General features: G+C 33.8%; 3 protein-coding genes across 5 annotated transcripts; 1 reads left to right on the top strand and 2 right to left on the bottom strand.

Annotated features, from left to right (window-relative positions):
* Positions 1 to 551: 551 nt before the first annotated feature.
* Positions 552 to 2,478, bottom strand: LOC106376275 (pentatricopeptide repeat-containing protein At3g42630). 3 transcript variants are annotated; one of them, XR_001275440.3, is made up of 3 exons: positions 2,258 to 2,478; positions 968 to 2,188; positions 552 to 793 (listed from the first exon to the last, which is right to left on the bottom strand). XR_001275440.3 is itself a non-coding variant. In XM_013816343.3 (2 exons), the coding sequence occupies exons 1-2, from the start codon at positions 2,372 to 2,374 to the stop codon at positions 1,031 to 1,033; spliced, it is 1,275 nt and encodes a 424-aa protein (XP_013671797.1). In that variant the 5' UTR covers positions 2,375 to 2,477; the 3' UTR covers positions 803 to 1,030. The 3 variants fall into 3 exon arrangements, 1 of the variants encoding a protein (XP_013671797.1); XR_007320603.1 differs by lacking the exon at positions 552 to 793 and adding an exon at positions 803 to 881; XM_013816343.3 differs by lacking the exon at positions 552 to 793 and having other exon boundaries at positions 803 to 2,188; positions 2,258 to 2,477.
* An 8,051-nt stretch (positions 2,479 to 10,529) lies between these two features.
* On the bottom strand, positions 10,530 to 12,404 carry LOC106375163. Its single transcript, XM_022698258.2, has 6 exons — positions 12,300 to 12,404; positions 12,159 to 12,225; positions 11,755 to 12,060; positions 11,245 to 11,651; positions 10,923 to 11,133; positions 10,530 to 10,836 (listed from the first exon to the last, which is right to left on the bottom strand). The coding sequence occupies exons 1-6, from the start codon at positions 12,387 to 12,389 to the stop codon at positions 10,793 to 10,795; spliced, it is 1,125 nt and encodes a 374-aa protein (XP_022553979.2). The 5' UTR covers positions 12,390 to 12,404; the 3' UTR covers positions 10,530 to 10,792.
* A 9,365-nt stretch (positions 12,405 to 21,769) lies between these two features.
* LOC106376276 (protein TOC75-3, chloroplastic) lies at positions 21,770 to 25,231 on the top strand. The gene is made up of 7 exons (XM_013816344.3): positions 21,770 to 23,036; positions 23,338 to 23,559; positions 23,646 to 23,753; positions 23,848 to 24,039; positions 24,124 to 24,372; positions 24,446 to 24,700; positions 24,781 to 25,231. The coding sequence occupies exons 1-7, from the start codon at positions 21,843 to 21,845 to the stop codon at positions 25,018 to 25,020; spliced, it is 2,460 nt and encodes an 819-aa protein (XP_013671798.2). The 5' UTR covers positions 21,770 to 21,842; the 3' UTR covers positions 25,021 to 25,231.
* Positions 25,232 to 27,929: the final 2,698 nt, after the last annotated feature.

Here is a 27,929-nt window from a genome sequence, read left to right as displayed (position 1 = left end):
GGCATTCGATTTAGTCAATAGCGCCCAACCACCATGAATCACATCGACTTGTTTCTTCAATTCCCCTAACGAACCATAGATCGTCTCCACCTCCGCTTCTAAACCCGCCATCGTCGCCGTCGCACAGTCCACTCAGATCGGCTCACCAATTTGTTAAGCAAATACTGAGTTGTATTCAATTAACAAGAGTATCAATATCAAATACAATAAGAATCTCTCCTCAAAGTATCTGATCCTCAGCAAAATGAGAACACTCTCTCGAATTACTGCCTTCTTATAGAAAAAATCTCTCTACAAACCCGATGATCAAAGTACAATTACTTGATAAAGAATCAAAGCAACAAACAAGTAGATATTTATGTAAAATTGATCGTAACAAACTTCTTCCTCCTTCCTCGCCACGTCAGCATTGTTTGTTGAGATCTTTAGAAGCCCCTTCCACGTCAGCTCTCTTCATCGTCTGTCTCACATAAGCTCTCAATGGCTTATCAGTGTGATAGAGTTTGGATATCTCTAACTCACGGAACTAGCAATTCAATAAGAAAACGATACAGCTTCGAAGCTACACTCTCATGGCGAACATAACATGAATCATCTTTCTCATGGCGACTGAGAGAGAAGACTCATAGGGTCTGTCTACAACAACATTCAAAGCATGAAGAACAAATGAAGAACTCTATTTATATCTAGGCCTTCGTCGTGAGTCTTCTTCAACCGAAAACCTTCCAAGTCCACCAGTCTCTCTCTTTATTTCTTGTCCATATCAGCAGTTCATTTGGCCTCTTCGAATTACCTATCAGGGTGTCGGAAACACAATAATATATTGCAACAAGGATAGCTTTGTAACCAATAAGTGTGGCTTCACAGACATGCTAAACTAACTGTCCACACCAAACAAAATATAAATAAAACACACTGCATATACAACACCATTTAACAAAATCTAGTTGCACAATCACTCTCTAACCTCAGTGTTTTAAGCATCTGATAAGTTTATCACGCTGCGGCAAAGAGGTGGCACGTCAGGTGGCTAGTAATTCCAGAAAATCTGGTCTCTTCGCAACTTCTTTTTGAGATAAACTCCAATTAGTTTTCTATACGTCCAGTTTCTCCGTTGACCAAACTCCAAAACAGCTTCTGAGCTAAGATGGAAATCTCCTTTCCCCAGTACTTCAAAGACAAGTGGATCAGTTAAAACAACAGGATAGTCGTCCAGGTTCATTCGGTTGTATACAAATTCCAAATTCCTCGCTAGCCTCTTATCCATGTACGCATCGACCACACATCCAAAAGTCACCAGATCCGGAACAATGTCAAAAACTCTCATATGTTCAAGCGTAAGATGCAGATCCCAGAAAAGAGCCAACCTAGAAAACGCAAGAGCACGGATGTTAAATGTGGTAAGGTCAGGAGAGACACCAGCGCCACGCATCTCAATGAACTCTCTCTGCAAGCTTTTCATCTTAAAGTCAGCTGCATACGACAGTAACACAGAGTTCCATAACATATTCCCCAGGTCTCTCCTACCAAGACCAACGTCTGAACAAAACTCACGAAGCCGATAAAACTTCCTTTGTTTTAAGTATGCTAACAACACAGCTCTTATCTCTCCTTCCTCTATCACAACACCAGACTTCTTAAGCCGGCTATAAGCCTGCTCCATCTTCTCTAGAGTACCAAAAACGCTATAGTATCTGACAACTGCGTTAGCAGTGGCGGAGTCTAAGGAGATCTCATTTGAATCCAATTTATCTATAGCATCCTCCATCAATTCCAACTGACCGTTCTTTCCAAAACAGCAAATAGCAAGTGAGGATACGACGGGAAGCAGCTTAGGATGTCTTGCACTTATGTCCCTGGTGATTTTGGAAATTTCACTAAAACAACCAATCTTCTCGTAAGCAAACATGAGCTTTGAGATGACAAGGAGATCAGGGACGAAAGAGCTGTTTAGAATCTCCTCCCAGATGGCACGCGATCGAAGGACAGAACCGTTTTGAGCAAAGCAGAGCATAAGAGCGGAGAGCGTTCTGTAGTTAGGCAGCAAGTTGTCTGATTTCATTTGGATGAAAATCTCATGAGCTTCATCAGGCAATCTTCTTCGGTTTAAGCTTTCGATGAGTGGAGCATAGTCTACGACTTTGATCTTTCGGCTGGAATCTCTAGAAAGTTTTGATTCCTTGATCAACTGCACAAAGATAGAATCAAGAGGAATCGCAATAAACAATAAGGTCACTCTGGTACAAATTGTAGGTACCTTCCGAGTGATTGGCGGAGTGGGCAAATCTGTGGAGCAAGATAAGAGCTTGACTCGATGGGTTCTCGAAGAGAGATGATGAGATTGTATGAGCCCCGTCGTAAGAAGCGACGCCATTGTTCTCGTCTCCGATATGAAGATTCAAGGCGTCCGGTTACGCAAACAAAGACACCAGCCTAAAGAGAAGGTTTAGTCAAAGTCAGTGCAAAATAGTAGACCTTCCCCCGGTACGTAGTTACAAAACAGGACCACATTTTATTGTAATGCAGTGAAAATTTAAGAGAAATTTTATTATAAACTAAAATTTCTATATATAAGTATACATTTTAAGTTTTATTTAATTTTATTTAAATAAGCATTGGCATGTCTCGCATTTTTTTTATTTTTTTTTTAAAGATTAAAAACCGTAACGGAGTAATACATCATCTAACATGCAGCGCCGGACCAACCTTTTATATTGCCCCAATCAAAATTTAAAACTATGCCTTCGTACATGTTTTATCAAGATCACAAAACAGTATAAAAAATAACTTAAATTTTCATTAAAAAAATCAAATTTCATAATATGTTCATAAAAAACATTGATATAAAAACACTTATTGCTGAAATATAGATCTTCTTGCATTTTTCCCTGCAAAATCATCCATTAAACTCCTATAGTCAAGTTTTTCGACCATAGCAGTCTCAATTGTTATGTTTCTATTTTAGAATTAGGGTTTTAACTATTATCTAAAATATAAATTTACTAATATATTTAAAAAGTTTGACAAATCTTATTATAACTAAATATGCCCAATAGATAATATTTTAACAAAATAATCTACAGATTTTCTTTTTATGTATATACAAATAATAATTTTTTTAAATATGCCCCACTAATTTGGATGCCCTAATCCTTGGCTTGGGTGGCTTCCCCTCGAGGCCGGCCCTGCATGTCTTGTATTGATCAAATTTTTTTATATAAAAAAAAAATTGATAAATGATAGAGTTGGACAAAATACCCGGATCCAGAATCGAACCTGATCCGAAAAATAGTATCGAACCCAAATCAAAATTGATTAATACATGATTGGATATACAATTTTAATATAAAAAGAACCAGATTCAAACCCGACTCGAAGCAAATATTTAGGATATACTAAAATGCTCAAAACACAAGAAATATCTAAAAAAATCTTTCTCCATCAAAATTTCCAAATAAATCCAATTTTTATTTTAATTTCAGATATTTACTTTTACATTATATAAAGTTATATGGGTTATAATCTTCATATTAAGTGTCACTTTAGCATTTTTTTTCTTGTTACAAAAAGAGTTTCATTTTAGAATTTCAATGCAACTTTCAGCTTAAACTAAATTACAAATTCATTGATTTTATAAATAATTTCATTTATCTCAAATCTTATTGATTGAATATGTGTAATTAATAACAACTTTAATGAATTTCAATCATTTTTTTAATCTGTGTGAAAAATGTTAAAGTGACATTTTTTATGAAACGGACGGAGTATTATTTAATTTTTGGATTTTGAGCATTTAAGGTATATTTGATTTCGATGCAAGATAGTCGTAGAATTTTTAAATAATTAACTGCACTAAGGGCACCTCCACCTGTAAGAGCCCACAAAAGTTGTTGAAAGAAAAAAAATTATTATTATAATAATTTATTTAATGTTTATTTTTCTGTAAAAAATAGCACTAATTATTTGGTGACATGTATGTTAGTTGGTCAGAAAGCAGTTTTTAGACCATCATTAACGGGGTCTTAGCAATAGGATCCTTAGCAAAAACTAATAAAATATTGGGTGAGTCCCACTAATTTAAAAAAACCGGGTCTCTAAGGTTGTGATATAAAGACCGATCTTCATTTGTTTCTTGCACTGTTCGCGGGCTCCACTGACATGTGGCTACCCGTGATTAGTTCGTCTTTTAGTTTTTTTTTTTATCAGACAAAAAAAACAAACTTTTCTACGAAATGGTGCAGATCCATCTCAGCGTTAATCATGCTCTTTAAGTTTGTTGTTTAAGAACCTTTAGCTTTTCTCTTTTTTCACTTTTCATTATATTCTACTTTTTTAAGTTTAAGAATTTGTGTTAGTAACCCCCGGTAATCGTGTTCTAAGTTACCAAAATACCAACTTTAAGATATTTTAAGATTTTTTTCTTGCCGTGCATTTATATTTTAAGATATTCCAGTCTCATTACCTCCTCCAGCATGCATTTATATTTTAAGATATTCCAGTCTCATGACCTCTAGAGTTTAAAAGTTTTATATTTAAAGATATTTTCCTTACATGCATTTATTATATGCTCGACATTTCTTGTTTTAAAACCATCTTGTTTCTGATTGGCCGAATATATAGTTTGTGAAAATATTTAAAAAAAAATCAAGAAAAGCAGTTGCATGAAAATATAAATAACTCTAAAAATAAGGATATAATCCTATAAAAAATTCTGATTTAATAGTATAGATGCGATCCTAAATTTACCCAACTTTTTATCTCATGATCGTTGTAGATTTATTTAAAGTTATGTGAAGCATCATGAAAGCCATATAATCGGTAGAGAAAAAGAGTTATAATTCGGTAGTGGTACACAACTCTAATCTCATCCTACTTGTTGAGTAAACTCTGCAAGTTAAACTATAGGATTCGTCGAATATAAAGACTTGTGAAGGAAGTAAAAACCCAGTTGAGTATGTGACTTGGTTAGTAAGAAGCACGGCTCTTCGGATAAGTTTGTGAAGTAAAGATGAATCCCCTATATATTATTTGTGAAACATTACAACTTCTTTTTGTAGCCACATGTCATCACTAGGATGATTCTTAGAATTACTAGAGAAATATGTTGGTCCATCTAATTATATAATAAACTTTTTATTAAACTAACCATAAATTCATTATTAATGTCATTTATTATTTCCTTAAATAAAGATTACGGAATTGCCTAATGTGGATAAAGTATATATGACAATTAATGATTTTGAATAATAAAGATCTGATAAAAAAATGTATCTTCTATCAAATTTGTTTAATTTAAAACTATTAAAATAACTTTTAAAAAACACAATAACCATATTATAAAAATTTAGATTTTTCTGTATATTTTATATTTTGAATTTTAAAAAATGACTATAAATTACTAAAACTGTTAAAAGTCTCACATTCAAATTTTGCGATCCATGGTTTAAAATTTTTGTTATGACAAAATACAAATAATTACAAAATCATATAAGTAAAAGTCTAATTTAATTAATCATTAAGATTTAAAATATATATGTATATATATCATTCTAAATTAAACTATAAACCATATTGAAAAAATAAATATTTTAGTTTCAAAATTTACTTTGAATAGTTTTTTTTGATCAAAGTTTTGAACTAACATTGATAAATGTTTTTAAAATTATCAATTACTAAAATTATTAATCCCACAATGAAAATTTTGTTATCAGTAATTTAAAGTTTTTGCTATTAAAGATACAAATGATCAAAAAAATATATGAGTAGAAAGCATCATTTAAAAAAAAATATAGACATTAATATTAAAAATATACTATATATGTTAATATCATTTAAATTTAATTACATATCCTATCAAATTTTTTTAAAAAATTGTTTGGATTAATAAAATTGATTTATACGTTCGCACCAATTTAATTATATATGTAATAGTTACTGACTTTTAATTATTCAATATATATTTATTATTTCATAATATGTAAGAACATATAATACATAAAATAATTTTTATATATAATTTTTATCCCGCGCAAGGTGCGGGTCTTAATCTAGTGTTATACTAAAAGACTTGAGACATAATTACTAGACTAGAGCTTGATCGGATATTTGATTTTTACATTTTTATACATTAATATACATTTTTCATGATTAGTGTTATGTACATTGATGTGTCGCCGTATAACTAATTGTATATAACAAATCCGGACTGAATCTTGTAATAAGATTATTTTTGGTACAAATATCCGAACCCATTTTAGATATATTGGTTATTTAGATATTTTTATTTTCCTATACATCAGAATAAAAATCATTCAGACCCAAAAGGATCCAGCTAGAACCCCATACATAAATTTATAATATCCAAGTGGGAATTAATTTCAAAACCAAAAAAATTGATCCCGAAAGAAACAATTTGTACCTGAATGAGTACCCAAATGTCAATACCTAACTCATACTGTAAATAAATTAAAAAAGAAGCTCTTTTTATATGTTTAGGTAAAATAAGGGAATTATAAAGAATTTTTTATTTAGTAAAATAGTTATACGGCGTGAAACATTAATTAACAATAAATGTAATAATTTTAATTATTTTCATTTAAATTATTATTATGTTCACATAAACTATGCCTTTGAATTATGTGTTTGGCTACGTAATTTTTCACCGATTGGAACTAAGATAAAATTTTTTTTAGTAAAACATATTAAACTGAACTATTAACTAATAAAGCTTTAGTAACAAAAAGTTTTAATAAAACAGATTAAACCAAACTATTAACAATAAACTACATTTTTTTATTTTTATAGTTTGCACATAATTAATGTTGATAAACTAATAAATAAAAATCTGCACTATTGCTTTTATGGTAATATAATCAATGATTTGATGTATTGTTAAGGATAATTAATGATGTGATGTATTGTCAATGTAATAATTATTGAAAGGACACTATACTTATTTTTTATACGGCTATCCATGTTTTCAAACAATACTCATTTATACTGCTATCTATATTTCCAAACAATTCTGATTTATAATGTTGTCCATGTTTCCAATAAATTGTCAAATGTACTTCAGTTATAATAAAAGAGTTATTCTTGGGTTCACTCCCTAGGGTGAACCTAAGGTTCACCAACCAACAGAATTTCATTATTTCAAATTCGATATATTTTAAAAAATGAAATAAAATATTGTCAAGTTATATTATGTTTTTAAAATAAAAAGGTAAAAAAAATAAAAAAATAATAGTTACATAAAAAAGAATTAAAAAAAAATATTTTTAACGTCGTCAGCAAAACACTAAACCCTAAATCCTAATCCATAAACCCTAAACCCTTGGATAAATCATAAACTCTAAATCAAAAATATTAAACACTAAAACTCTACAACCTAAATCCTAAACCCTAAACCCTTGAGTGTTTTAGTGTTTAGTGTTTTTGATTTAGAGTTTAAGATTTATCCAAGGATTTAGGATTTACCCAAGGGTTTAGGGTTTAAGGATTAGGATTTAGTGTTTATTGTTTTGCTGGTTAAAAATATTTTTTTTTGTAATTACTACTATTTTTTTTATTTTTACCTTTTAATTTTAAAAACATAATATAACTTGACAATATTTTGTTTCCTTTCATAAAAGATATCGAATATGAAATAACACAATCCTATTGGTTGGTGAACCCGAATAAGTCATAATAATATATATACAAGGATAAGATCCACGCTTTGCGTTGGTTGAAACATGCATAAAAATCATATATTCAAAAGTACGGTTGTTCAATCCAGATTTTGGTCTGGTCTCAGCTCAGTATTTTGATATTTTGGTTTATAAAAATTAGATACCATATTAAAATCATATCTATTTTGGTTTGGTATACTGTTGGTTTTTGGTTTATTCAATTTTAGTCTGGCATGGTTTGGTTTTTCGATATATTGGTTTATAAAAATTAGATACCATATTAAAATCATATTTATCTTGGTTTGGTTCGGTTTATATACTGTCGGTTTTTAGTTTATACCAAAAAAACATAAACTATATTTATGTTTTATTACATTTTGTCAATTTAATTTTGTATGATTAAAAATGAATTTTACTATATACTACTATAATTTTAAATAGAATGTTTTCTATTATAATTAACTATTAAAAATAATTGTTAAATAATTTATAGTTATTATAGATTCATAAGAAGAAAAGAAAAATGATTAGTAATATAATAAATTTAAGAAAAATGTAATTATTCAAATTAACGTCTTAAATATCAAGATCATATAAATAAAATAAACTACATGTACATAATTATATTATGTAATTTACATAAAACTATACTACTACTCCCTCCGTTTCATATTAAGTGTCGTTTTAGAAAATTTGTTTCGTTACAAAATAAATGTCGTTTTCGATTTTCAATGCAAAATTTATTAATTTTTTGCAAAATTTATTTTTCTATTGGTAAAAATATGTTTAGGTGTATAGTTAATAGTATTTTTTTTATAGGAAATATACAAAATTAATTGTTTCTTTAATCCGTGTGCCGAAGCCTAAAACGACACCTATAATTAAACTAATGGAGTATATTTTAATTAATCATTAATTTTATTCGGTTTATATGGTTTGATCGATTTATATACTAAAACCATATCTATACACCACGGTTTCTAGAAGTAACATCTATTTGGTTTATACTGTGTTACCAAATCAAACTATAGTAGTATAGTTTTATGTAAATTATTATACATCAAAATGTTGTCGCCGATAGACATATGCTTACATCAAATGATGATGATATCGTTGGAGTACAACCAATAATTTATATAAGATTATTAGTTAGGTTAAGGTGAAGGTATAATAGCTTTAACTGTCGTGCAACCTAATAATTATTTCTTTCCTTAGGTACAGTGATTTTTTGGGCAATAACTTGGAGCCAAAGTTTGTTTAGTATTCAATATAAATTCCCATATATAGGTCATACAGAATTGTGTGTCAAGCAAATATATTTGGTGTATATAATATTTATTTAATTAAGCTTTATATATTTATTTTTTCTTTAATAAATAAAAAACATAATATATATAATAAATATACCTACCTAAATCACACTACTTCTGAAAGTAGGTAACACGGTTAATGAAGATTTGTTTTTCGTTATAAAATTAATATTTTGAAATTATTTGATTGATTTATGGTTTGGTTAAATTGAAATTTCAATGCCACATAACCAAAATCAACAGTGTATAAACCATATATTAATTATAAAGCCCACTATTATTGTTTTGAAATATATTTTATTTTTCTATACACGGATATATAACAATCAATGATACTCCTTCCATATTATACAATTTTCATTGTTTACTACTTGGTTTAATAAAGAAATTAGAAAAGTTACTATTGAATAAAACACACTTACTTCTAAGTCGTTCTATGATTTGCTTAAAGAAAAAATTGACCTCTAAAGAACTTATACCACATTGTCTCTGAAATCTAAAACCTATAACACATCATATCGTCTTTGATATCGTGAAAATAAGTTTGACCGTTAAAGAACCTATAACATCCGTTGGTATGTATTGAGTTTTGAACAAAACATTACTCTGAAATTATTTGAGACAACTTGGTATACATAATGGTGAAAAACTTTTATTAAAGAACCTTGCTCATTGTAAAAATAACTCATTACAAAAAAAATCAGTGGGAAGAATCATATGTGGGAATGCGTTCGTTACGAGAACGACAACAAAAGATTACAATAAAATTGTTTGCACTGTATTAAATCGAAAATGAAAAAAAAGTTGCTGTGAATCATAAAAGATAATATTTTATAAGCATACTTTTTGGGCAAACCGTATGTTTCTTGGACGACCACAATTATATGTCGCAAACAATTTTATCTGTATTGAAGTTAATGAGAGACTATTAAATTTATTATATATATTTATGTTTGGGTTAATATAAGTTTTTCTACCAATTGGATTTTGGACTTACTAATTATTCAATTGATTCGTCACGTAAGCCAAATTGATAGCCTAATTAAATGACACGTAAACAAGACTCTTTTTTAATTAATACAAATTTAAGATTACAATTTTTTTAAATTACTCTCAATTAATATATAGGGGATTAGAATTATGTAAAGATCGGACATAATTTGCATACTGTTCTCGAACCACATATATTTTATATTTTTTTGAGGTAAATTACCTGTTGCAAAATCATGATGCTTAGTCGCGTTTTCAAAACTTGGACATTTTCTCAAAATGCCAAAACAATTTGAAAATAAAATCATATAACATTATTATAATCAGTTGATGACAAAAAAAAAATATAATCAGTTAGATGCTTTTAGATTGTTAATCTAAAAAGGAAAACCACATTTTGCTGCCTCTAATTCATTCTTCGTTTGTTCCTTTGTTTTTGTTATCACTATTATAAGACTGTCTACTACAACAGACCTCCGATAGAAGACTTATGACGTATGTACAATGAATCTACATTTCACGAGATTAATAAATTTCAGAGCAAATCTTGTTTCTATGGCTTCCAAATGGACATTGATTTTAATGAGCTAATGCCATCCTAGGTTCATCTGTTGGATCACCTAGCTGAATTCAGCATAAAAATTTTAAATGAATGAAAAAACAAAAAAAAACATATGTATACAACAGACTTTAGACCAGAAATCCGAGTTTTGGTACAATAACTAATAGAGAAAAGAGATGACTGAAGTAGAAAGTTTCTTTTTCTTTTTACATAGAGACTTCGTAGATGTTAACACAAATTGAAGAAACCTTCTTTGTTCTTCAGTTAGGTTGAAGCATCTTCTCATGATTCTCTTCCTCAACAACTGCAGTTCAACAAACTCATCAAATGAAGGTTTGTCAAATGGTTAAATCAAATTGTTTTAGTTTGAATACTAGAAGAGCAACTCACTTTCATTCGTGTTGGTTAAAAGGGGAGCTTTGTTGTCTGCTGAATTTGAAGCAGCTACCATGTTTGTGGCTCCACCAAATGCAGCAGCCTCAGAGGAAGCTCTGCGAGGACTGATAGCTTTAGTTATCACTCTAGAAAGTGCTTTGTCATCTTCCCCAGGCTCAAACTTTTCGCTTATGTATTCCTTCACTGATACGCCTTTGTCCCATACCTGGTTAGCAAATTACATATGGAGATGCAACATACATACAATGATTGACCGAATCCAAAGCGCAGACACGTATGGAGATGCAACATACATAAACAAGTTCTTCTATAGTACCTTAGTGTTGAAGCCAGCGGGCTGGTTAGTTCCTGCAGTGTTGATTTCTGAAACATCATTTGTCTTTGGTTCTGCCTCTGTTGACTCCGGAAAAGCCATGTCTTGGATCTTCTTAGTTATAGAGTGAGTAGCCTCAGAGACTTTAGCATAAGCAGGTGCTAGCGTCTCTGTTACGGTTTCTGTTACGGTCTTGCTTGGACTAATAGCTTCCTGGTTTGTGTACTGCTTCCCTGTCTTCTCAGCCATCGACTCTGTGTTGGAACCAGAACAATCTTTATGTTCATGTTCAGCGTTGTGTTTGGATGGGAGAACAGATAAAACGTTCGTCTCAGTGATCACAGGAGTTTCCCGGGGATGCTGCCTCGCAGTCTCCTTTAACTCTTCAGGTGCCTTCTTTGATTCATACACTATAAAATATCATCACACAAGAGATCGATCAGTCTTAAGAAACTTCAAGAAGAAGAAAGAAAAATTGGTTATTTTTATGGAGCTTTGCTTAATTTGATTTACTTGGGGCTCCAAGATATTCTGGATCTTCTTCTTCTACTTCTCCTTCTCTTTCTTTATGATCTTTGGACTTGTCACGTGGTGAAAGTGTCGCATAACCTCCTGCTTCTCTAACTTGGTGGTCTTCTAATCTGCCAAATGGCGGGGACATGGTTGCATCACCACCTTCTTCATCATGTCTCCTCTTGCCGCTGAGACTATGCTGAAGTTTCTTAGCCTTATCCTTCATTTTGGAGAACAACGATTTCTTATGGTGGGAATGTTCTCCATGATGCTCATTTTCCTTTCTCGGTGAGCCAGCTTCACCAGCTGAAGGAAGAAGATCAAATCAAATCACTGAGAAACAAACAAAATATATAGATATTGTGAAACTGGATCATTTTTGATAAGTCTCGAGAAGCTCGTACTTCCTGAATGATCAACTTGTGTTTTTAAGGTTTCAAGCTCAGCTACCGGATCAAGTTGAGGCGACATCTGAAGAAAAAAACAAAAAGTATTGTAAAATTTTCTGTTTGGAACTTTGAGTCTCAGACAATAGCATAAGATACATATAGGAGAAGGAAAGGTGTGCATGTCCACGAATCTTGTGTCTCCGAGGTTCTTGGAAAGACCATTAAAAGTTGCTTAAACATAGCCATGGCCTCTAATTGAAGAGGCATTTTTAAAAGAAGACAAAGTATTTGCCCTAAATTTATGACGTTTTGAGCTGAATCATATATAGGAGTCGCGTTTGTAGAGTTTGCCATAAAAAAATAGTGGAAGCAGACATTACAAATGCATTCTTCTAAGAACTCAAGCAAGTCTTTGGACTTTCTTATGACCAAAAAACATATCTCTGCCTCTATGTGAGACAGAAACATTTTCATAGCTTTTCAAAATTTCCTCGATTCTTGGTTTGGTTCATAATCTTCCATTTATAACTTTTTAATTCTTTACTGAGTTTTAGTATTTCTTGTTTTTATTGGTACTAGGGATTTTCCCGGACAATGCCCGGGGTATTCGTATAAGTTTTAGTTAACTTATAAAAGTTGACACTTATATATGATCATGATTGTCGATTTTAAACTATTCAACTGGTAAAAAATTTAAATTTGTTTGCATATATTCATTATCTTTTGTCTAATAAATTTAAAAATAGTTTAAACTCACAATTTGTTATTTTTTATTATTGGAAGTCATATATATAATTATAAGTAGGATTAAAAAAATCTCTAAACTTAGTTATGATTTAAATACATTTTTTTATAGGTTTTGTATAAAACAATTGTAAAATTTACAACTGGTTTAAACTTTGACTTGAGATTCATTGAGTTCTTTTTTCTGTAATCAACTTCACATCATCAACTAATCATTGAGTTTTAATACTAACTTGAACACTTTCATAATAGAAATAGTATTGAATCAAAAATTGATCCAAACACAAAAAAAATTATCATTGTGCAAACCAAACCAAACCAAACTAAAGAACACACCTTTTTTTTTTAAACAACACACTTTTTTTTTAAAGAACAAACTTTTTAAACAAATCATTACCAAAACTTGATATTTAAACATATAAACCAACGCCGGGACAGAATAGCCTAGTGGTAAAACACTAGAGTGAACTGGATCCCAAGGCACACGGGTTCGACTCCTCCGGGATTCCAGAGAGCGCCCAGTGAACAAAAAAAAAAAAACATATAAACCAACAATGACTCTAAATTAAGAATGTTGGCATCGTCTCAAAAACCTTAGTCTTTTCTTTTATGAAACCTCATAGAAGCAATAATCTTCCAATTGCACTTTTGATCATTACTCATCGCAACTTTTTTCCATTTAATAATAGTGCATATGAAAACAGAAAGAAAATAAAATTATTCACCCATATGTGTCTGGTAGTTCCAAATACACAAAGTTCCAGAACAGAAACTTGCTAGAAACCTGCAAGATAATGTGATATCAGTTCCCAAGTCATGCGTAGTAGAAAATAAAGGTAAAAACTATAAAAACAACATACATGCTTCTACTCCACAAAATTAAGGATACCAAGTAGTCTAAAGTTGTCTTTCAATCACTACAACTAAGCTGCATGAAAGAATAATCAAATGCTTGAAATTGCCATGGTTCTGTAGGATGCAGATCCAGAGACTTTACTCTCTCAAATATTTGAGCTAGTTCTTTCTGATTAAAAAAAAAACAATACATTGAATCATTAAACATAGTCAAAACCATAGTGAATGATCCAAAAAGATCTCCAAAATACAACATGGATATACTAAAACAATACCTTGACTCAAGTCTGAGAAGTTGTTTCAACAAAAAGACAAAAACCAGTAGTCTATCTTCAACTATTTGATTATAATATTTGATCCAAAGCCAGTTTCGAAGGTGGAGAGTACCCTTTCCGTTAATATAATCTCGACACCATATTCTCTTAGATTCACATCTCATTGCCGCCATTCTGACCAAATATCTTGCAAACTCATACTCCAACTGCATCACGCCATAAACAAATACTCTCTGTTTATTCAAGTATCATTTAGTCTGTGTGTGTGTGTTTTCTAAACTGAGAGGTTCAGAAAATGATAAAATCAAAACATAATCTTACATGAGCTTCATCGTCTTGAGCTTTCATAGACCTGAACATGGCTTGGACCCGCACTGCAGATCTATCGAGACGCTCCCTCTAGATGTTCCCCCATTTAGTTCTCGGCTGACCAAATCAGTATTAAATATTGTTTCTGAGCTACAGATCACTATAAATACGAACAATCAAGTTTTGGAGGTTTTAGCTCACATGGTATTTTTTTCTGCAGGAGCTTGAGTATTGATCTGTGGATTTGGGTGATATGCGTTCTGTTTCTCTTCATATACTTCATTGTGCATGATACAAAGAGTCTAACTCTTGAAGAAATTGAAGGCAAAGGTTATAATAAGGTTTCTCTTCTTAACTTCATTTTTCAGTACTGCTTATGAATGGCAGGCGTATGAACCACATATATGTTTTCATTCCCTCACAAATCTGTTTTTCAAAATATCACCGTAAATTTGTCAAAGAGGAAAAAAATTCTTAACTTTACTATACATCATGTTTTGAAACAGATCATGCGTAGTAGTAGTAGTCTATGTCATTTTGGGGTCAGCTTACTTAGGGAGACAGGAAGATGAGCTAGAAAAGCTTGCAGAGGAAACAGATTAAATCTTTGAGCCGCCGCCATGGAAGCTTCACAAGGGAATAAACGTATGGTTGTTGTGGGCAGACGTAAGCCTGCAATTAGTATCTAAAAGTAAGATTTCTATTAATCAAAAGGTAACCAATTGCCAAACAATTCATCAAGCAAGCTTAGCTCACACACTCATACGCATAGTATGTAAAGAAAAGAGTGTCAAAAATCTGTGGGGAAAAAACTGCAAGTTAGGGATGATTTTTATACAATAAAAACAAAAATATAATAAGGCTAAACTGAAGAGAAGGGAACATAGATGCATACGCAACGTCATCTTAGGGCTCACATCAACATATTCAACCTTGATTTCGTCTGATACCGAGAGAAACGAACAAAACATCTAGATTTAGACACAATTCAAAGATTCATGTTCCAAGATTCAAACTTTAGTAAAAGAATTATTGAATTTACTCACAGCCTCTCAAAACATCTCAGTGTTTTCTTGTGACTGGACGGTACCGGATTTTCCATCAGTAAGAAGCTTCTGTACCAGGAGTTCACAACTTGTGAATTCCCGGTGGATTTAATGGCCGTAGCTGTAGCTTCTTCAGTGGAGGTTTTCGTTTAGAGATGGATTTATTATGAGATGAATCTCTCTATATAGAATGAGAAAGAGGGGGGGGGGGGGGGGGGGGGAGTGGAACGAAACCATTACAGAAGGTTTAAAGAGCATAATAGATTCATAAAAGTGAGTTACAGTAACGGCGAAGTGGAGAGATCTTGATCGGTGACGATGAAATCGAAAAGTCGGAGAAGATCAAAAATTTACGCTTCCTACACGTGACATGGCTTGAATTGGACCGTTTAAAATGTTAAAACCCCAAAATCTAAGACCAGTTCGATGATGACATGGCAAAAACATGATATCTGATAGGCTGATTTTTCAATCCGACGTGGCAGAGGGCTTCCTTGATCCCTTTTATATATTGGGATTGAAATCTTAGATGTGTTTGATTATGGAAATTCGAGTCTTTTCATCAAAACCGAAATATCGAATTTTCAAACCAAATAACAAAAGTATAGTTTTCCGCAAATATATCAAAATCGAATTTTCTTGCAGAAACCACAAAATCAAGTTTTCTTGCTAAAACTGAAAAATCAAGTTTTCCCACAAAAACTGTAAAACAGTGTTTTACTGTTAAAATACAAAATCAAGTTTTTGGGGGCACAACTACAAAATCGAGTTTCGGGCTAAAACCGAAAAATCAAGTTTTATAGCCCAAACGGCTAAAATCGAGTTTTCGGCATAAACCGCAAAATTGAGTTTTTTTTCCCAAAACATCAAAATCTAAATTTTCCCCAAAACCACAAAATCGAGTTTTTTCCGAGAAAATCACAAATTTGAATTTTCCTCCCAAAACCACTAAATTGAGCTTCCTCGTTGAAAATCGCTAAATCAATTTTTCCGTTAAAACCGTAAAATCAATTTTTTCCGCTAAATTATAACATCACATTTTCCTGCCACAATTGCAAAATCAAGTTTTCCTGCCAAAATTGCAAAATCGAGTTTTTCTGACAAAACTACAAAATCGATTTTTCCCACCAAATTCGCAAAATTGAGTTTTTCACCAAAATTGCAAACTCAAGTTTTTTTCTGCCAAAATCATAAATATAATTTTCTTGTATTATATAGATTTTTTTAATAAAATTATTATATATATTTAAATCATAAGCTAATAATACTTGTGTTTTGGTACACAAACAAATATTTACTTGTGTTTTTAATATATTATGAAATGGTTAACTTGGGCTCATCCCTTTGATAAACTATTAGGGCTAAAATAGGAATGGATATATATTTTTTTCATAGCCGGACTGAGCTTAAAATTCCTATATACCATCCCTACTCTTAACTGATAGTTACCTCTAAAACTCCAGCGAATATGCGAATCTATTGAATTTCCCGATCAAGCAGTGATTGTTCTGATTGTCGGAAACATTAAATTTTTTGGGCCTAGCTCTTTTACGTTAGTGATTCTGTTCAACCACTTATTGACCCACCAGATTTCTAGCCCATGGTTATGGCTGCTGATGATTTGAGTTGTGTGGCAAATAAGTTACGAAGGATTTCCAGTGGGTTCACCTGGACCTTAATCTGAAATTAATGACATATTTTTCTTTTGTTAAAGAATTTACCGGTGTATTCACCAGAATCTTGTTTATATACATCATCCTCATTTCTTGAGGAGAAGAATTCACCACTTTTCCTCTTTTTGATGAAAGGAAGCCGAACTTTGGTTCCAGCTTTTTCACCAATTTTTCATTTTGCATAGCTATCTAGTCGGGGGCAGAAGATGTCGTTGAGATAACCTTGTTTTTTTTTGTAGGTGCGAACTGGCTTGCACCATCACCTTATGTGATTATTTCCCAGCTATCTGACTTAGTCGTGAAAGCATTATCGACGTATTCAGGCTTTGTCTTGAATTTGCTGTCAACTTCTTTTGAAGTTCTATCTCGTTTATTTTCCTTGTTTATTGTAGCGTTTGCTCATTATGAAAGAGGATAAACAATGCCCTCTGATTGTTATACCCAGAATATTGACCGATTATGAAAGTAAGTTATAATCCAAAAAAAGAAACACAGACACAAATAAAAAAAATCATTTTACAAACAATCGAGGTTTATATTGATAGTAAAGAAACAACTTGTCTTACAGAAAGTGAAGATTATCACAATTTTTATTACTATTGCAACTAGGTGTGGATCCGCACCTTGTGCGGATTAATATATATTCTCAATAAAAAGTAATATTAATTTTTGTATTCAAACTAATTTATTTAATTAGATATACATATTAAATTTATTTTTGTGTGCTTTGTTCAATTTTTTTATCAAGCTCTATTGGCTTGTGGGATGTTTAAACACCATTTTTATTTAGAAGTTGAATTATTTTCTTTATTTATTCTGACTTTAACAAAACTAGAGGCTATTCCACACTACGCCCGGGGTTTTTCTATATATAAATATAATTCTATCATTCTATCATCATCAGCGGCAAAGCCACCTCTTGGTCATATGACCCACATGGTTTTTGCAAAAAAAAATATTTACTTGTATACTGAAGAAAAAAATTGAGAAAATGCTATAAATTTAGCTTAATGACCCATGTAATAATGTTTATTATGAAATTGACCCTAGTGAAAGATTAAGCTGGTTCCCCACTGATCATCGTATTAAATATATTTAGATTGATTATAGATATAAAACCATTAGACAAATTTGAACTTATCTTCTTTTGTATTGTTTTACTTAACAGTGGATATGAAATTAAATTTTATTATCTTTGTAATAATATATATATATATATATATAAATGGTGGAGAGGTTGAATAAATAATTAATTAAACTATATTTTTGATTCATTTATGGTGTTTGTTTGGGTTTTTATGAAATTTTTTAAATTTACAAATAACTAAAATTTATTTTTAACTTTTAAATCAGCCAATATCTATTTTCTACTAACAATCAAATGAAGGAGTTATCTGAAACATGAGTTACTGACACTGACACTGTGCAACCCACAGACTAATTTTATATGTATATTTTATTAATTTTATATGTATATTTTATTATTTTATTAAATATTTTTTTTTTATGAAAAAGTGAGTATTTTTTTTTGTGATTCAACTTTTAGATTATATGCTTATTTAGAATGACTTGCTGGATTAAATGTTAAAATTTGATTGATCTAAAAAATTTGAGTTATTAAAAAAGCATTAAATGTTTATATATAAATAACATGATGGGCCATCAGTTCTGTTTTTTAAATAATTGTAACTTATATTTGTTTTAATTAATTAATTTCCGAAAAAGATGTTGATTAATACAATTGGTTTTTATTGGGAGTTTATAATTGTTAACATATTTATTCTTTCTTGATAAAGGCCAATCTGAATTGTGAAAATTCATTATGGTAAATCCTTTTGGGTGTCACCATATCATCAATCTCTGATCCGATGAGTCAACAGATTTCAGAAGCACTACTTTTTTGGGAAGAAAGACCAGAGGTTACGAACTTTAGAGTCTTGTCTGAGTTTGATCCATTGATTCCTGGACTAAAATAGAACAGTCTGTCTTCTTCCACAGAGGTCATCAGCCTCGATACCAGTTTAAAGTGATTAGCTTCCACGGATTTATGCTTACATGGAAACATGGTTCCTTGTTGATCAGCATGGAAGAAGTTGAACGCCAATCTCCTTCTATGTTTCTGGATGGTCTCTGCTAATTTTGTTGAGACCCGAATACTATATTTGAGAAGAGAAAAATATTAACTGAAAAAGAGTTATGTATTCACATTATGTGCTTTCTTGAACATAAACTTTGAGATCAACATTTGTCTTGGTCTTTCAGGCGAATCAAAATTGGAGCTTTCATCTTCTGTAAAGTGATTCTCCTCCTCCCACATTGCTAATATGTAGTCATATGTTCTCATCCTCTGCAAGTATATTTGAGCATTACTTGTTAAAGAACGAAATCTGAAACATAGTAATTTTGCTATCTTTATGGGTAGAAGACTGTAAGAGTTACCTTCCTGATGAGAACCAGATGAAAGAGGAATAGCTACCCATGGCTGCTGAAACATAGGCCGTTAACAAAACCAACTTAACCAGTAAGAACACAAAACATTACAAACTTCATAAGGCAAGAGAAAATGCATTAGATTTTATGAGAAATAAGCAAGTGTGAAGAGCATACATATATTGTAGGAAGAGGCCATCTAGGAAACACTACATGAAGCCTTCTCTTGAGTTTGGTTTCCGTCCCTTTCTTGGCCACAAAACATCTGAAAAATATAGCATGGCTGTTCCACATTTTATCATTAGCTGTTGCAACAAAAGCCAATCAATGTTGAACTTGAATGAGCTATAGGTTTCTTTTTAAGTAGTTGAGAGAAACAGTACAAACCATGGGCAAGACCAAAACCATTAGAAGTATGAAAGTGGTGTAGTTCCTTTTCCCAATCGCAATTATTGAGCCACTGATTACACCAAACATCCAAAGAGTAAGCTTATGGATAAAAAAACAAAACAGCAGAGATTTAGATTCATGTGTTAAACCACCAAATCTTACCCTGGAATTGTGAGCAAACCCTTCAACACATCGGTTACATGGCCTGCAATGCTATCACTGCGTTTAACTTAAATAAAACACAAAGAAACCGTCTAGAGAAGTTCTAACTTTCATAACAAAAGTGGTTCTGAAAAAAGGCAAACCTCTTAATCACAAATTTAGCAATAAGAGATTATATCATCTTTCTCATGAGGACTGGCATAACAGCATCATCTTTCGTGGTGAAATAGTCCCACAAACACACACCAGTCAGTGCGTTATAAGATATAAATAGAAAAAATAAATTACTAATATATCCAAGACTATTGAAACTTTGGGTATCCTAACGGAATTGAATTAGGAATATAAGTGTATCTTTCAATCTAGAGCTCTAACAAAACCCATCCAGAGATGGAAATAACTTCCGAAGCATTTGTTACATGTATTGTTTCCAGGGCAAAATGGAGCATACCTGATAATCAGAAAGACCCGTTTGTTAAGATAGACATTTTCAGGCACATTATCACTGCAGAGAAAGGCGGTTTGGTGGACGTGTTTCGGATGATTATGGAGACGGGATTCCAGCTCGTCAATTCTATTCCTTCACGGTATTTGATGAAGTTTCGTACGGATCTTAACGTCAAAACCTAGAATCTGAACGAACCGGCTAGGATTCAAATTCAAAAAGGGATGTTATCTAAGGGAGAGTCTGATCCACTCTAGGTCAGTTTCTTCAGCTATTTATTGGACGCCTAGATTTCATCGAGATTCGTCTTTTGCGAATCGATATTTGATTGCTTCTCTGCAACTTTTGATTCGAGCTTCTCTTTGTTGTATATGTTTTTTCTGGTGAATTCTGCGAGGGGCAGAGATTGGTGGTGAAGGGGTTTATATAAGGTGATAAACAAAAGGAATCAGAACGATAACGTTATTCGGATGAAAGGAGTAAAGAGCAGAACTGAAGGACGTGGAGTGGATAATAAATTCAGATAAGCATGGAAGTGGAAGAGCCAGAGAATCTTTTCTTGCGTCGAAGGTTAGGTAAGGTGGACTTTAAATGGGCTATGGCGAATTATTAGGATTATGAGTCCAGACATATGGCTCGGTATTGTTTGTATTGACTTAAGCAAATGACGTGGCAAATTAGAAAACTCTTATTAGATGATTTTTTAAAATAATGTGGCATGCCTCTCCTTTGAGCATATCTTATTTTTAGTATTGTTAGATGAACCAAAATAACAAAAGAACAAAATTCTAAAATAATTAAAATATATCAAATCTAACAAAAATATAGTGATTTTATTTTTTAAAAAATCGAAGCTTTTGAGTATAAAATCAAATGTAAACCAAATTAAATTAAATTGATAAAAAACATATTTGCCTCTATTAAATTAAATTTGATAAAAAAAACAAATTAAATTGTGTCAACCCGGACCTGAAAACCGACTACATTTGACTGAGATATTTTTTTTCCAAAGAAGTTGAACCGAATCCATACCAAAATATATCTCGGTCCCAAGTAGAGTCTATTTTCTAAAATTTGAAAAATTCAAAACCGAAAAAAGCCGAACCAAACGCAGCTTACCTACCCAATCACACGAGTAAAGTTGCCTCACACGTGCGCAAACTTGTCATCAATCCATCGCAGTTTCGCATCCTTTTGAATTAAACTGCGTGCTGGTTTTACTAAATAAACGTCATGTTGTGTTTTTGTAAATACAAAAAACGAAATGAAGTCTAAAAGATCTGCATAAAACCCGAAAGTAGGTAGGTACCTTTGCCGAAGCTTCAGCAGACGTCTCTCTAAAACCTTATCTTTGCTCACTCTTCTCCGCCATGGCCGCCTTCTCCGTCAACGGGCAGCTCATCCCAGCAGCGGCAACAAGCTCCACCACCCCTAATTCTATCTATCCCCGTAGGAAATTTCGAGCTCCTTCCTCTTCTCGCCTTCCCCGGATCTCCTCACCATCTCCTCGCGTTCCATCCATAAAATGCAGCAGCTTACCTAGCCGCGATACAGAACCCTCCCCAAAGGACTCTCTCCTTAAATCCCTAGCCAAACCTCTCGCCGTAGCCTCTGTCTCCTCGGCCGCTTCCTTCTTTCTATTCCGAATCTCGAATCTTCCGTCGTTACTAAGCGGCGGTGGAGGAGGAGGAGGCGATGGAAACTTCGGCGGATTCGGTGGTGGAGGCGGCGGAGGAGATGGAGACGACGGTGGTTTTTGGGGGAAATTGTTTTCTCCGGCGCCTGCAGTCGCTGATGAAGAACAGTCACCGGATTGGGATTCGCACGGCTTACCAGGGAACATCGTGGTTCAATTGAACAAGTTAAGTGGTTTCAAAAAGTACAAAGTCTCCGACATTGTGTTCTTTGACCGGAGGAGACAAACCTCGATCGGCACTGAAGACTCCTTCTTCGAGATGGTTTCGATCCGTCCAGGCGGAGTCTACACCAAAGCTCAGCTCCAGAAGGAGCTCGAAACCCTAGCTACCTGCGGGATGTTCGAGAAAGTCGATTTAGAAGGGAAAACTAAACCCGACGGAACCCTAGGAGTCACCATCTCCTTCGCGGAGAGCACGTGGCAGTCCGCTGATAGGTTCAGGTGTATCAACGTGGGGCTGATGGTGCAGTCAAAGCCGATTGAGATGGATACAGACATGACTGATAAAGAGAAGCTTGAGTATTACAGGAGCCTTGAGAAGGATTACAAGAGGAGAATTGATAGGGCTAGGCCGTGTTTGTTGCCTGCACCTGTGTATGGAGAGGTGATGCAGATGCTGAGGGATCAAGGGAAAGTCAGTGCGAGGCTGTTGCAGAAGATTAGAGATCGTGTTCAGAAATGGTACCATGATGAAGGGTATGCCTGTGCTCAGGTTGTGAATTTTGGGAATTTGAATACTAAGGAGGTTGTTTGTGAAGTTGTGGAGGGAGACATCACTCAGCTTGTTATTCAGTATCAAGATAAGCTTGGTAATGTGGTTGAAGGTAACACTCAAGTTCCTGTCGTGCGCAGGGAGTTGCCCAAGCAGGTATGTTTCTTTTGTTGATTTTTAGTTCATTGTTTGATGTGGGCATTGATTGTGACAGTATCTTTGATGGCCCCATAGATAGATCGCTATAAATTGATGGAGTTTGACTCGAACTTGCTATTAGTTCTAATGAATGTGAAAGGTTTTTATAGCTTAAATGAACTCACTTTATCATGATTGATGCGTTGGTTTGTTGAGGCGATAAGTAGTTTAATTTGTCTTTTTTTTTGCTTGTACAAATCTCATGTGTATCATTTGTTAAGTTAGTTTTGGTGATAGTTATCTATGTAATTGTTGACAGCTTCGCCAAGGCTATGTTTTTAACATTGAAGCTGGGAAGCAAGCTCTGAGGAACATCAACTCACTAGGGCTCTTCTCCAACATTGAAGTGAATCCACGCCCAGATGAGAAAAACGAAGGGGGCATTATCGTTGAGATCAAACTGAAAGAGCTCGAACAGAAGTCAGCTGAAGTTAGTACCGAGTGGAGTATAGTTCCTGGCCGTGGAGGAGCTCCCACGTTGGTATGAAGTTCTTCCTTATTGGAATTAAGTAAATTTGCTTTTGAAAATCAGATTGATTTTACTCCGTTATTGTGTATATGCATCAGGCTTCATTCCAACCAGGTGGGTCTGTTACGTTCGAACATCGAAACATCCAGGGTCTTAACAGGTCTCTTATGGGTTCAGTGACCACTAGCAACTTCTTGAATCCTCAGGTAAGTGTAGTCAGCTCGGATATTTGATAAATCTCTAGCTCAAACTGTTTTCTTGACACCATCCATCTATCACTGGTTCGTTGTGTGTGTGCAGGATGATCTTTCGTTTAAGATGGAGTATGTACACCCATATCTGGACGGTGTTTACAATCCTCGTAACCGTACATTCAAAACAAGCTGCTTCAACAGCCGCAAACTTAGCCCAGTGTTCACTGGAGGACCAGGTGTTGAGGAAGTGCCACCAATTTGGGTCGATCGAGCTGGTGTGAAAGCTAACATAACTGAGGTAAGCTTTCCAATACTCAGTGCCATATTCAGCTTGTTCTATCCTACAAACACTTAAAAAAATCAAACATATGTTTTCATGCAGAACTTCACCCGTCAGAGTAAGTTTACATATGGACTTGTGATGGAGGAGATAACAACTCGAGATGAAAGCAGTCACATCGCTGCAAATGGTCAGAGACTACTACCTAGTGGAGGAATCAGCGCTGATGGACCTCCTACAACTCTCAGTGGTACGGGTATTGACCGGATGGCCTTTCTACAAGCCAACATCACCCGTGACAATACCAAGTTTGTCAATGGGGCTGTTGTTGGAGAGAGGAACGTGTTTCAGGTTTGTTTACTCATTGAAGCTAAGTCATGTGTATACTCTGTAAGCTTTAAACTCTGTTGTTTGCTAATCGCAGGTGGATCAAGGGTTGGGAATTGGAAGCAAATTCCCTTTCTTCAACCGCCACCAATTGACCTTGACAAGATTCATTCAGCTGCAGCAAGTAGAAGAAGGTGCTGGGAAGCCACCGCCACCGGTTCTAGTCCTCCACGGACATTACGGTGGCTGTGTTGGTGACCTTCCGAGCTACGACGCCTTTGTTCTTGGAGGTCCATATTCCGTCCGTGGCTACAACATGGGCGAGCTCGGTGCTGCGAGAAACATCCTTGAGGTAAAACAACAAACACACGAAACAAAAACATTATACTTCCCCAAAACATGTGTAGGATTTTTTTGTTTAATGGATTGCAGCTTGGTGCTGAGATTAGAGTACCTGTGAAGAACACGCATGTCTATGCATTTGCTGAGCATGGAAATGATCTGGGAAGCTCCAAGGACGTGAAGGGCAACCCAACCGCAGTCTACAGGAGGATGGGACAAGGTTCATCATACGGTGTAGGAGTGAAGCTGGGTTTGGTACGAGCTGAGTATGCTGTAGATCACAACAATGGAACTGGTGCTCTGTTTTTCCGTTTTGGAGAGAGATATTAAGATAACGAGAAGTAAGTTCGTGTAACCCACTTCAGGCTTACCTTTTCCCTATTTGTTCAAGTCCTTCTGCAATTGTTCTCTCTCTTTTTGTTTCCTTTCAAATAATTTGGTTGATGTTAGTGTTTTGTTTGCGTTGTTGAGTTATGCGGATAATCGGGATAGAGTTTCTGTTCCTTAACTTCCATTGTTTAAAATTTATAAGTTCAAGTGAGAGACTGCGTTGAGCTTCTTTACGACCACCATTCCTGAAAATTTGTCCTTTGAGATTTGGGTTACGTTGAACCCCTAAAACTTTCCAATTTACAAAAATCTGTAAGTTTGGGATTGAGTACCACATCTCAAAATATATACGACTGGTTCAACATATACATGAATAAATTTCAAACTTTGACGAAAGTTCCGTATGAAAATTTTACAAATGAGAATCTAAGTTGGTCTCACGTCTACTTCGATTTTCTTTTTTTACTTTTATTACCGAAACTTGGAAGGGGACACAAGGACACAAACGGGAAAACGGGTTATTTATGCCCGAACTAAGGATAACTTTTACTGCATGTCAAATCATACCTTCACTAATTAAAAATTTGAAATTCATGCCTGAACTAGGGATCGATTAAAAAATACATACCCCAACTCTTATTGCATGCCAAAACATACCTTAACTAATAAAAAAATTGAAATTTATGCCTAGTCTTTAGAAAGCAACGCTAATCCCAATCTATATTATTATTTGCGAAATAATTTTTCGCAACGAAGCTCTAACGTTAAAAATTAGAGTGGCTAAAGTCTATATTACCCTTAATGAATTTTTATATATATTCTATTATATAATAAAATGAATTTTATATTAAAAATCTTATATATTTTTTTAAAAATAATTACGATGATTCTTATATATTATGTTGTTATCTTAAAATAATATTTTACTATTATAAAAGTAAAAAAATTAAAAGAAGTGAAAAAGAAGACGAGGTCTCAAAAGAGTGGACAAAACTGGTTTTAGACATAGCATACGATGTTGAAGACGTTTTGGACTGCTACAACCTGAAAACTGTCCAAAGATCACAAAGACGAGGCTTGATGAGATTAATCAAAATATTCGGCGAGACCATGGATTCATACAGAATAACTGATGATATCGGAAGCCTCAAGAGAAGAATCTCGGATGTGACTCGCAAGCGGGAGACTTATGGGATAGGAAACTTCAATGAGCCGCCTCAAGGAGGAGGGAATATTTCAAGTTTAAAGGTGAGTGAGCTTAGACGTGCTAGACCCGTTGATCAGGAAGAGCTCGTTGTTGGTTTGGATGATGATGCTAAGATTCTTTTGGAAAAGCTTCTTGATGATGATGATGATGATGTGGTTGAAAAGAGGTATATTATCTCGATATTAGGCATGGGAGCTCTCGGAAAGACCGCAATTGCTAGGAAGCTATACAACTCGGGTGATGTGAAGAGAAGATTCGAGTACCGCGCGTGGACTTATGTTTCACAAAAGTATAAAACAAGAGATATGCTTGTCAGAATCATAAGATCTTTGGGAATAGTTATTGAGATAGAGCTCAAAATGTTTTCAGAGGAGTTAGAAGATTACCTTCATGATATTTTAGATGGAAAAAGATATTTGGTAGTGGTCAATGATATATGGGAGCCGGACGCATGGGAGAGCACTACAAGGAAACAAGTTTCGTCGTTATTCGTTCGTCGTAACGCATATTTCTTTTCCAATTCGTCATAAACTAGCGAAAAACACACTTCGTCGTAAAAACCACGTAACCTTTCCACGTAAGGAGGATGCTACATTTCCTCGTAAATACCTCGAAAGTAATTCCTCCTAAATTACACGTAAACCCTTCCACGTAAAATACTCGTTAAGTTTTCCTCATAGTATTACCGTAAAAGTTTTCCTCGTAACTTCCTCGCAAACTTTCCACGTAATGTAGTCGTAATTTAGATACGAATTTACTTCGATTTTTTATTTTCCAGAATTAGAAAATATAATTAAAATTATTTAATTTATTAATAAAAATATAATTTAAAAATAAACGTAAATACAAAAATATTTTATACATAAATAAGTTTTGAATTTATAATACAACCATCGAAAAGAAAAAAAAAGAACTAAGGGTCGTTCATCGCCCGGTAGAATTCCTCACTCCTCCTCTCTACATCCGCTTCATCATGTGTGCCGGATGACTCGTCTGTAATAAGATTTTGTCGTCGCATGTTCCTCAACAAGGATTCTCATTCCAGATTTGTGGCCGCTACAACGTCCAAGAAGCCCTCGACTCCACCCATACGAGCTGTGAACGAAGATCGCGTCGAATCCAACTCGTTACGCAGCTGAGTGACTTCATCATCCCGTCTCTGACCATAAGACGATGTCGCTCTCGGAACATCGTTGACGGAACTAGTCCCCAACGTACGTCCCTTTTTCTTAGGGACAACCTTAAAAACAAAAAATAAATATTGTTAGTAAAAAGTTAAAGTTAAATTAAATGAATAATAAAAAAATTTACCTCCTCGTAAATCCTATCCACTTTAAGTGTGGATAAGGTGACGGGTAATCCGTCGGTGACTCCTGGATCAGCTGGGTCTGACGGTCTTCAACCAGACCAACCAAGTTGTTGAAGATCTCCTCGGACCTAGCATCTAGAAATTGGCCCGCCTTGTTCTTGTGGGTCCTCTCATAAAGTTGCAAAAGAGACGGGAGAACTCTCGTCTCTTTGGCCTAAAAAACATTTAAGAAAGTTAGAATATATATATATATATATATATATATATATTAATTAAATTAAATTAAATATTTAATTACCATATCCAGACGGACACCAGCGTGAGGTTTTTGACCCGTAGAGTGAAGCAGCGGCCCGTGGCCGTGCTCATCTACCGTCTGACGAGAGGCAGAGC

Source organism: Brassica napus, chromosome C3 (genome assembly GCF_020379485.1).
Source record: "Brassica napus cultivar Da-Ae chromosome C3, Da-Ae, whole genome shotgun sequence".
Classification (NCBI taxonomy): Eukaryota; Viridiplantae; Streptophyta; class Magnoliopsida; order Brassicales; family Brassicaceae; genus Brassica; species Brassica napus.
This window is presented reverse-complemented; position numbering and strand designations above follow the sequence as displayed.

Coding starts and splice junctions, on each gene's coding strand:
- LOC106375163 (XM_022698258.2), bottom strand. CDS start 12,389: ATGGCTATGTTTAAGCAACTTTTAATGGTCTTTCCAAGAACCTCGGAG. Junction 12,226..12,299: donor CACCTTTCCTTCTCCTATAT/GTATCTTATGCT, acceptor TTTTTTCTTCAG/ATGTCGCCTCAACTTGATCC. Junction 10,837..10,922: donor TTTAACCAACACGAATGAAA/GTGAGTTGCTCT, acceptor GTTGAACTGCAG/TTGTTGAGGAAGAGAATCAT.
- LOC106376276 (XM_013816344.3), top strand. CDS start 21,843: ATGGCCGCCTTCTCCGTCAACGGGCAGCTCATCCCAGCAGCGGCAACA. Junction 24,040..24,123: donor TGAAAGCTAACATAACTGAG/GTAAGCTTTCCA, acceptor GTTTTCATGCAG/AACTTCACCCGTCAGAGTAA. Junction 24,701..24,780: donor CTGCGAGAAACATCCTTGAG/GTAAAACAACAA, acceptor AATGGATTGCAG/CTTGGTGCTGAGATTAGAGT.
- LOC106376275 (XM_013816343.3), bottom strand. CDS start 2,374: ATGGCGTCGCTTCTTACGACGGGGCTCATACAATCTCATCATCTCTCT. Junction 2,189..2,257: donor CTCCGCCAATCACTCGGAAG/GTACCTACAATT, acceptor ATCTTTGTGCAG/TTGATCAAGGAATCAAAACT.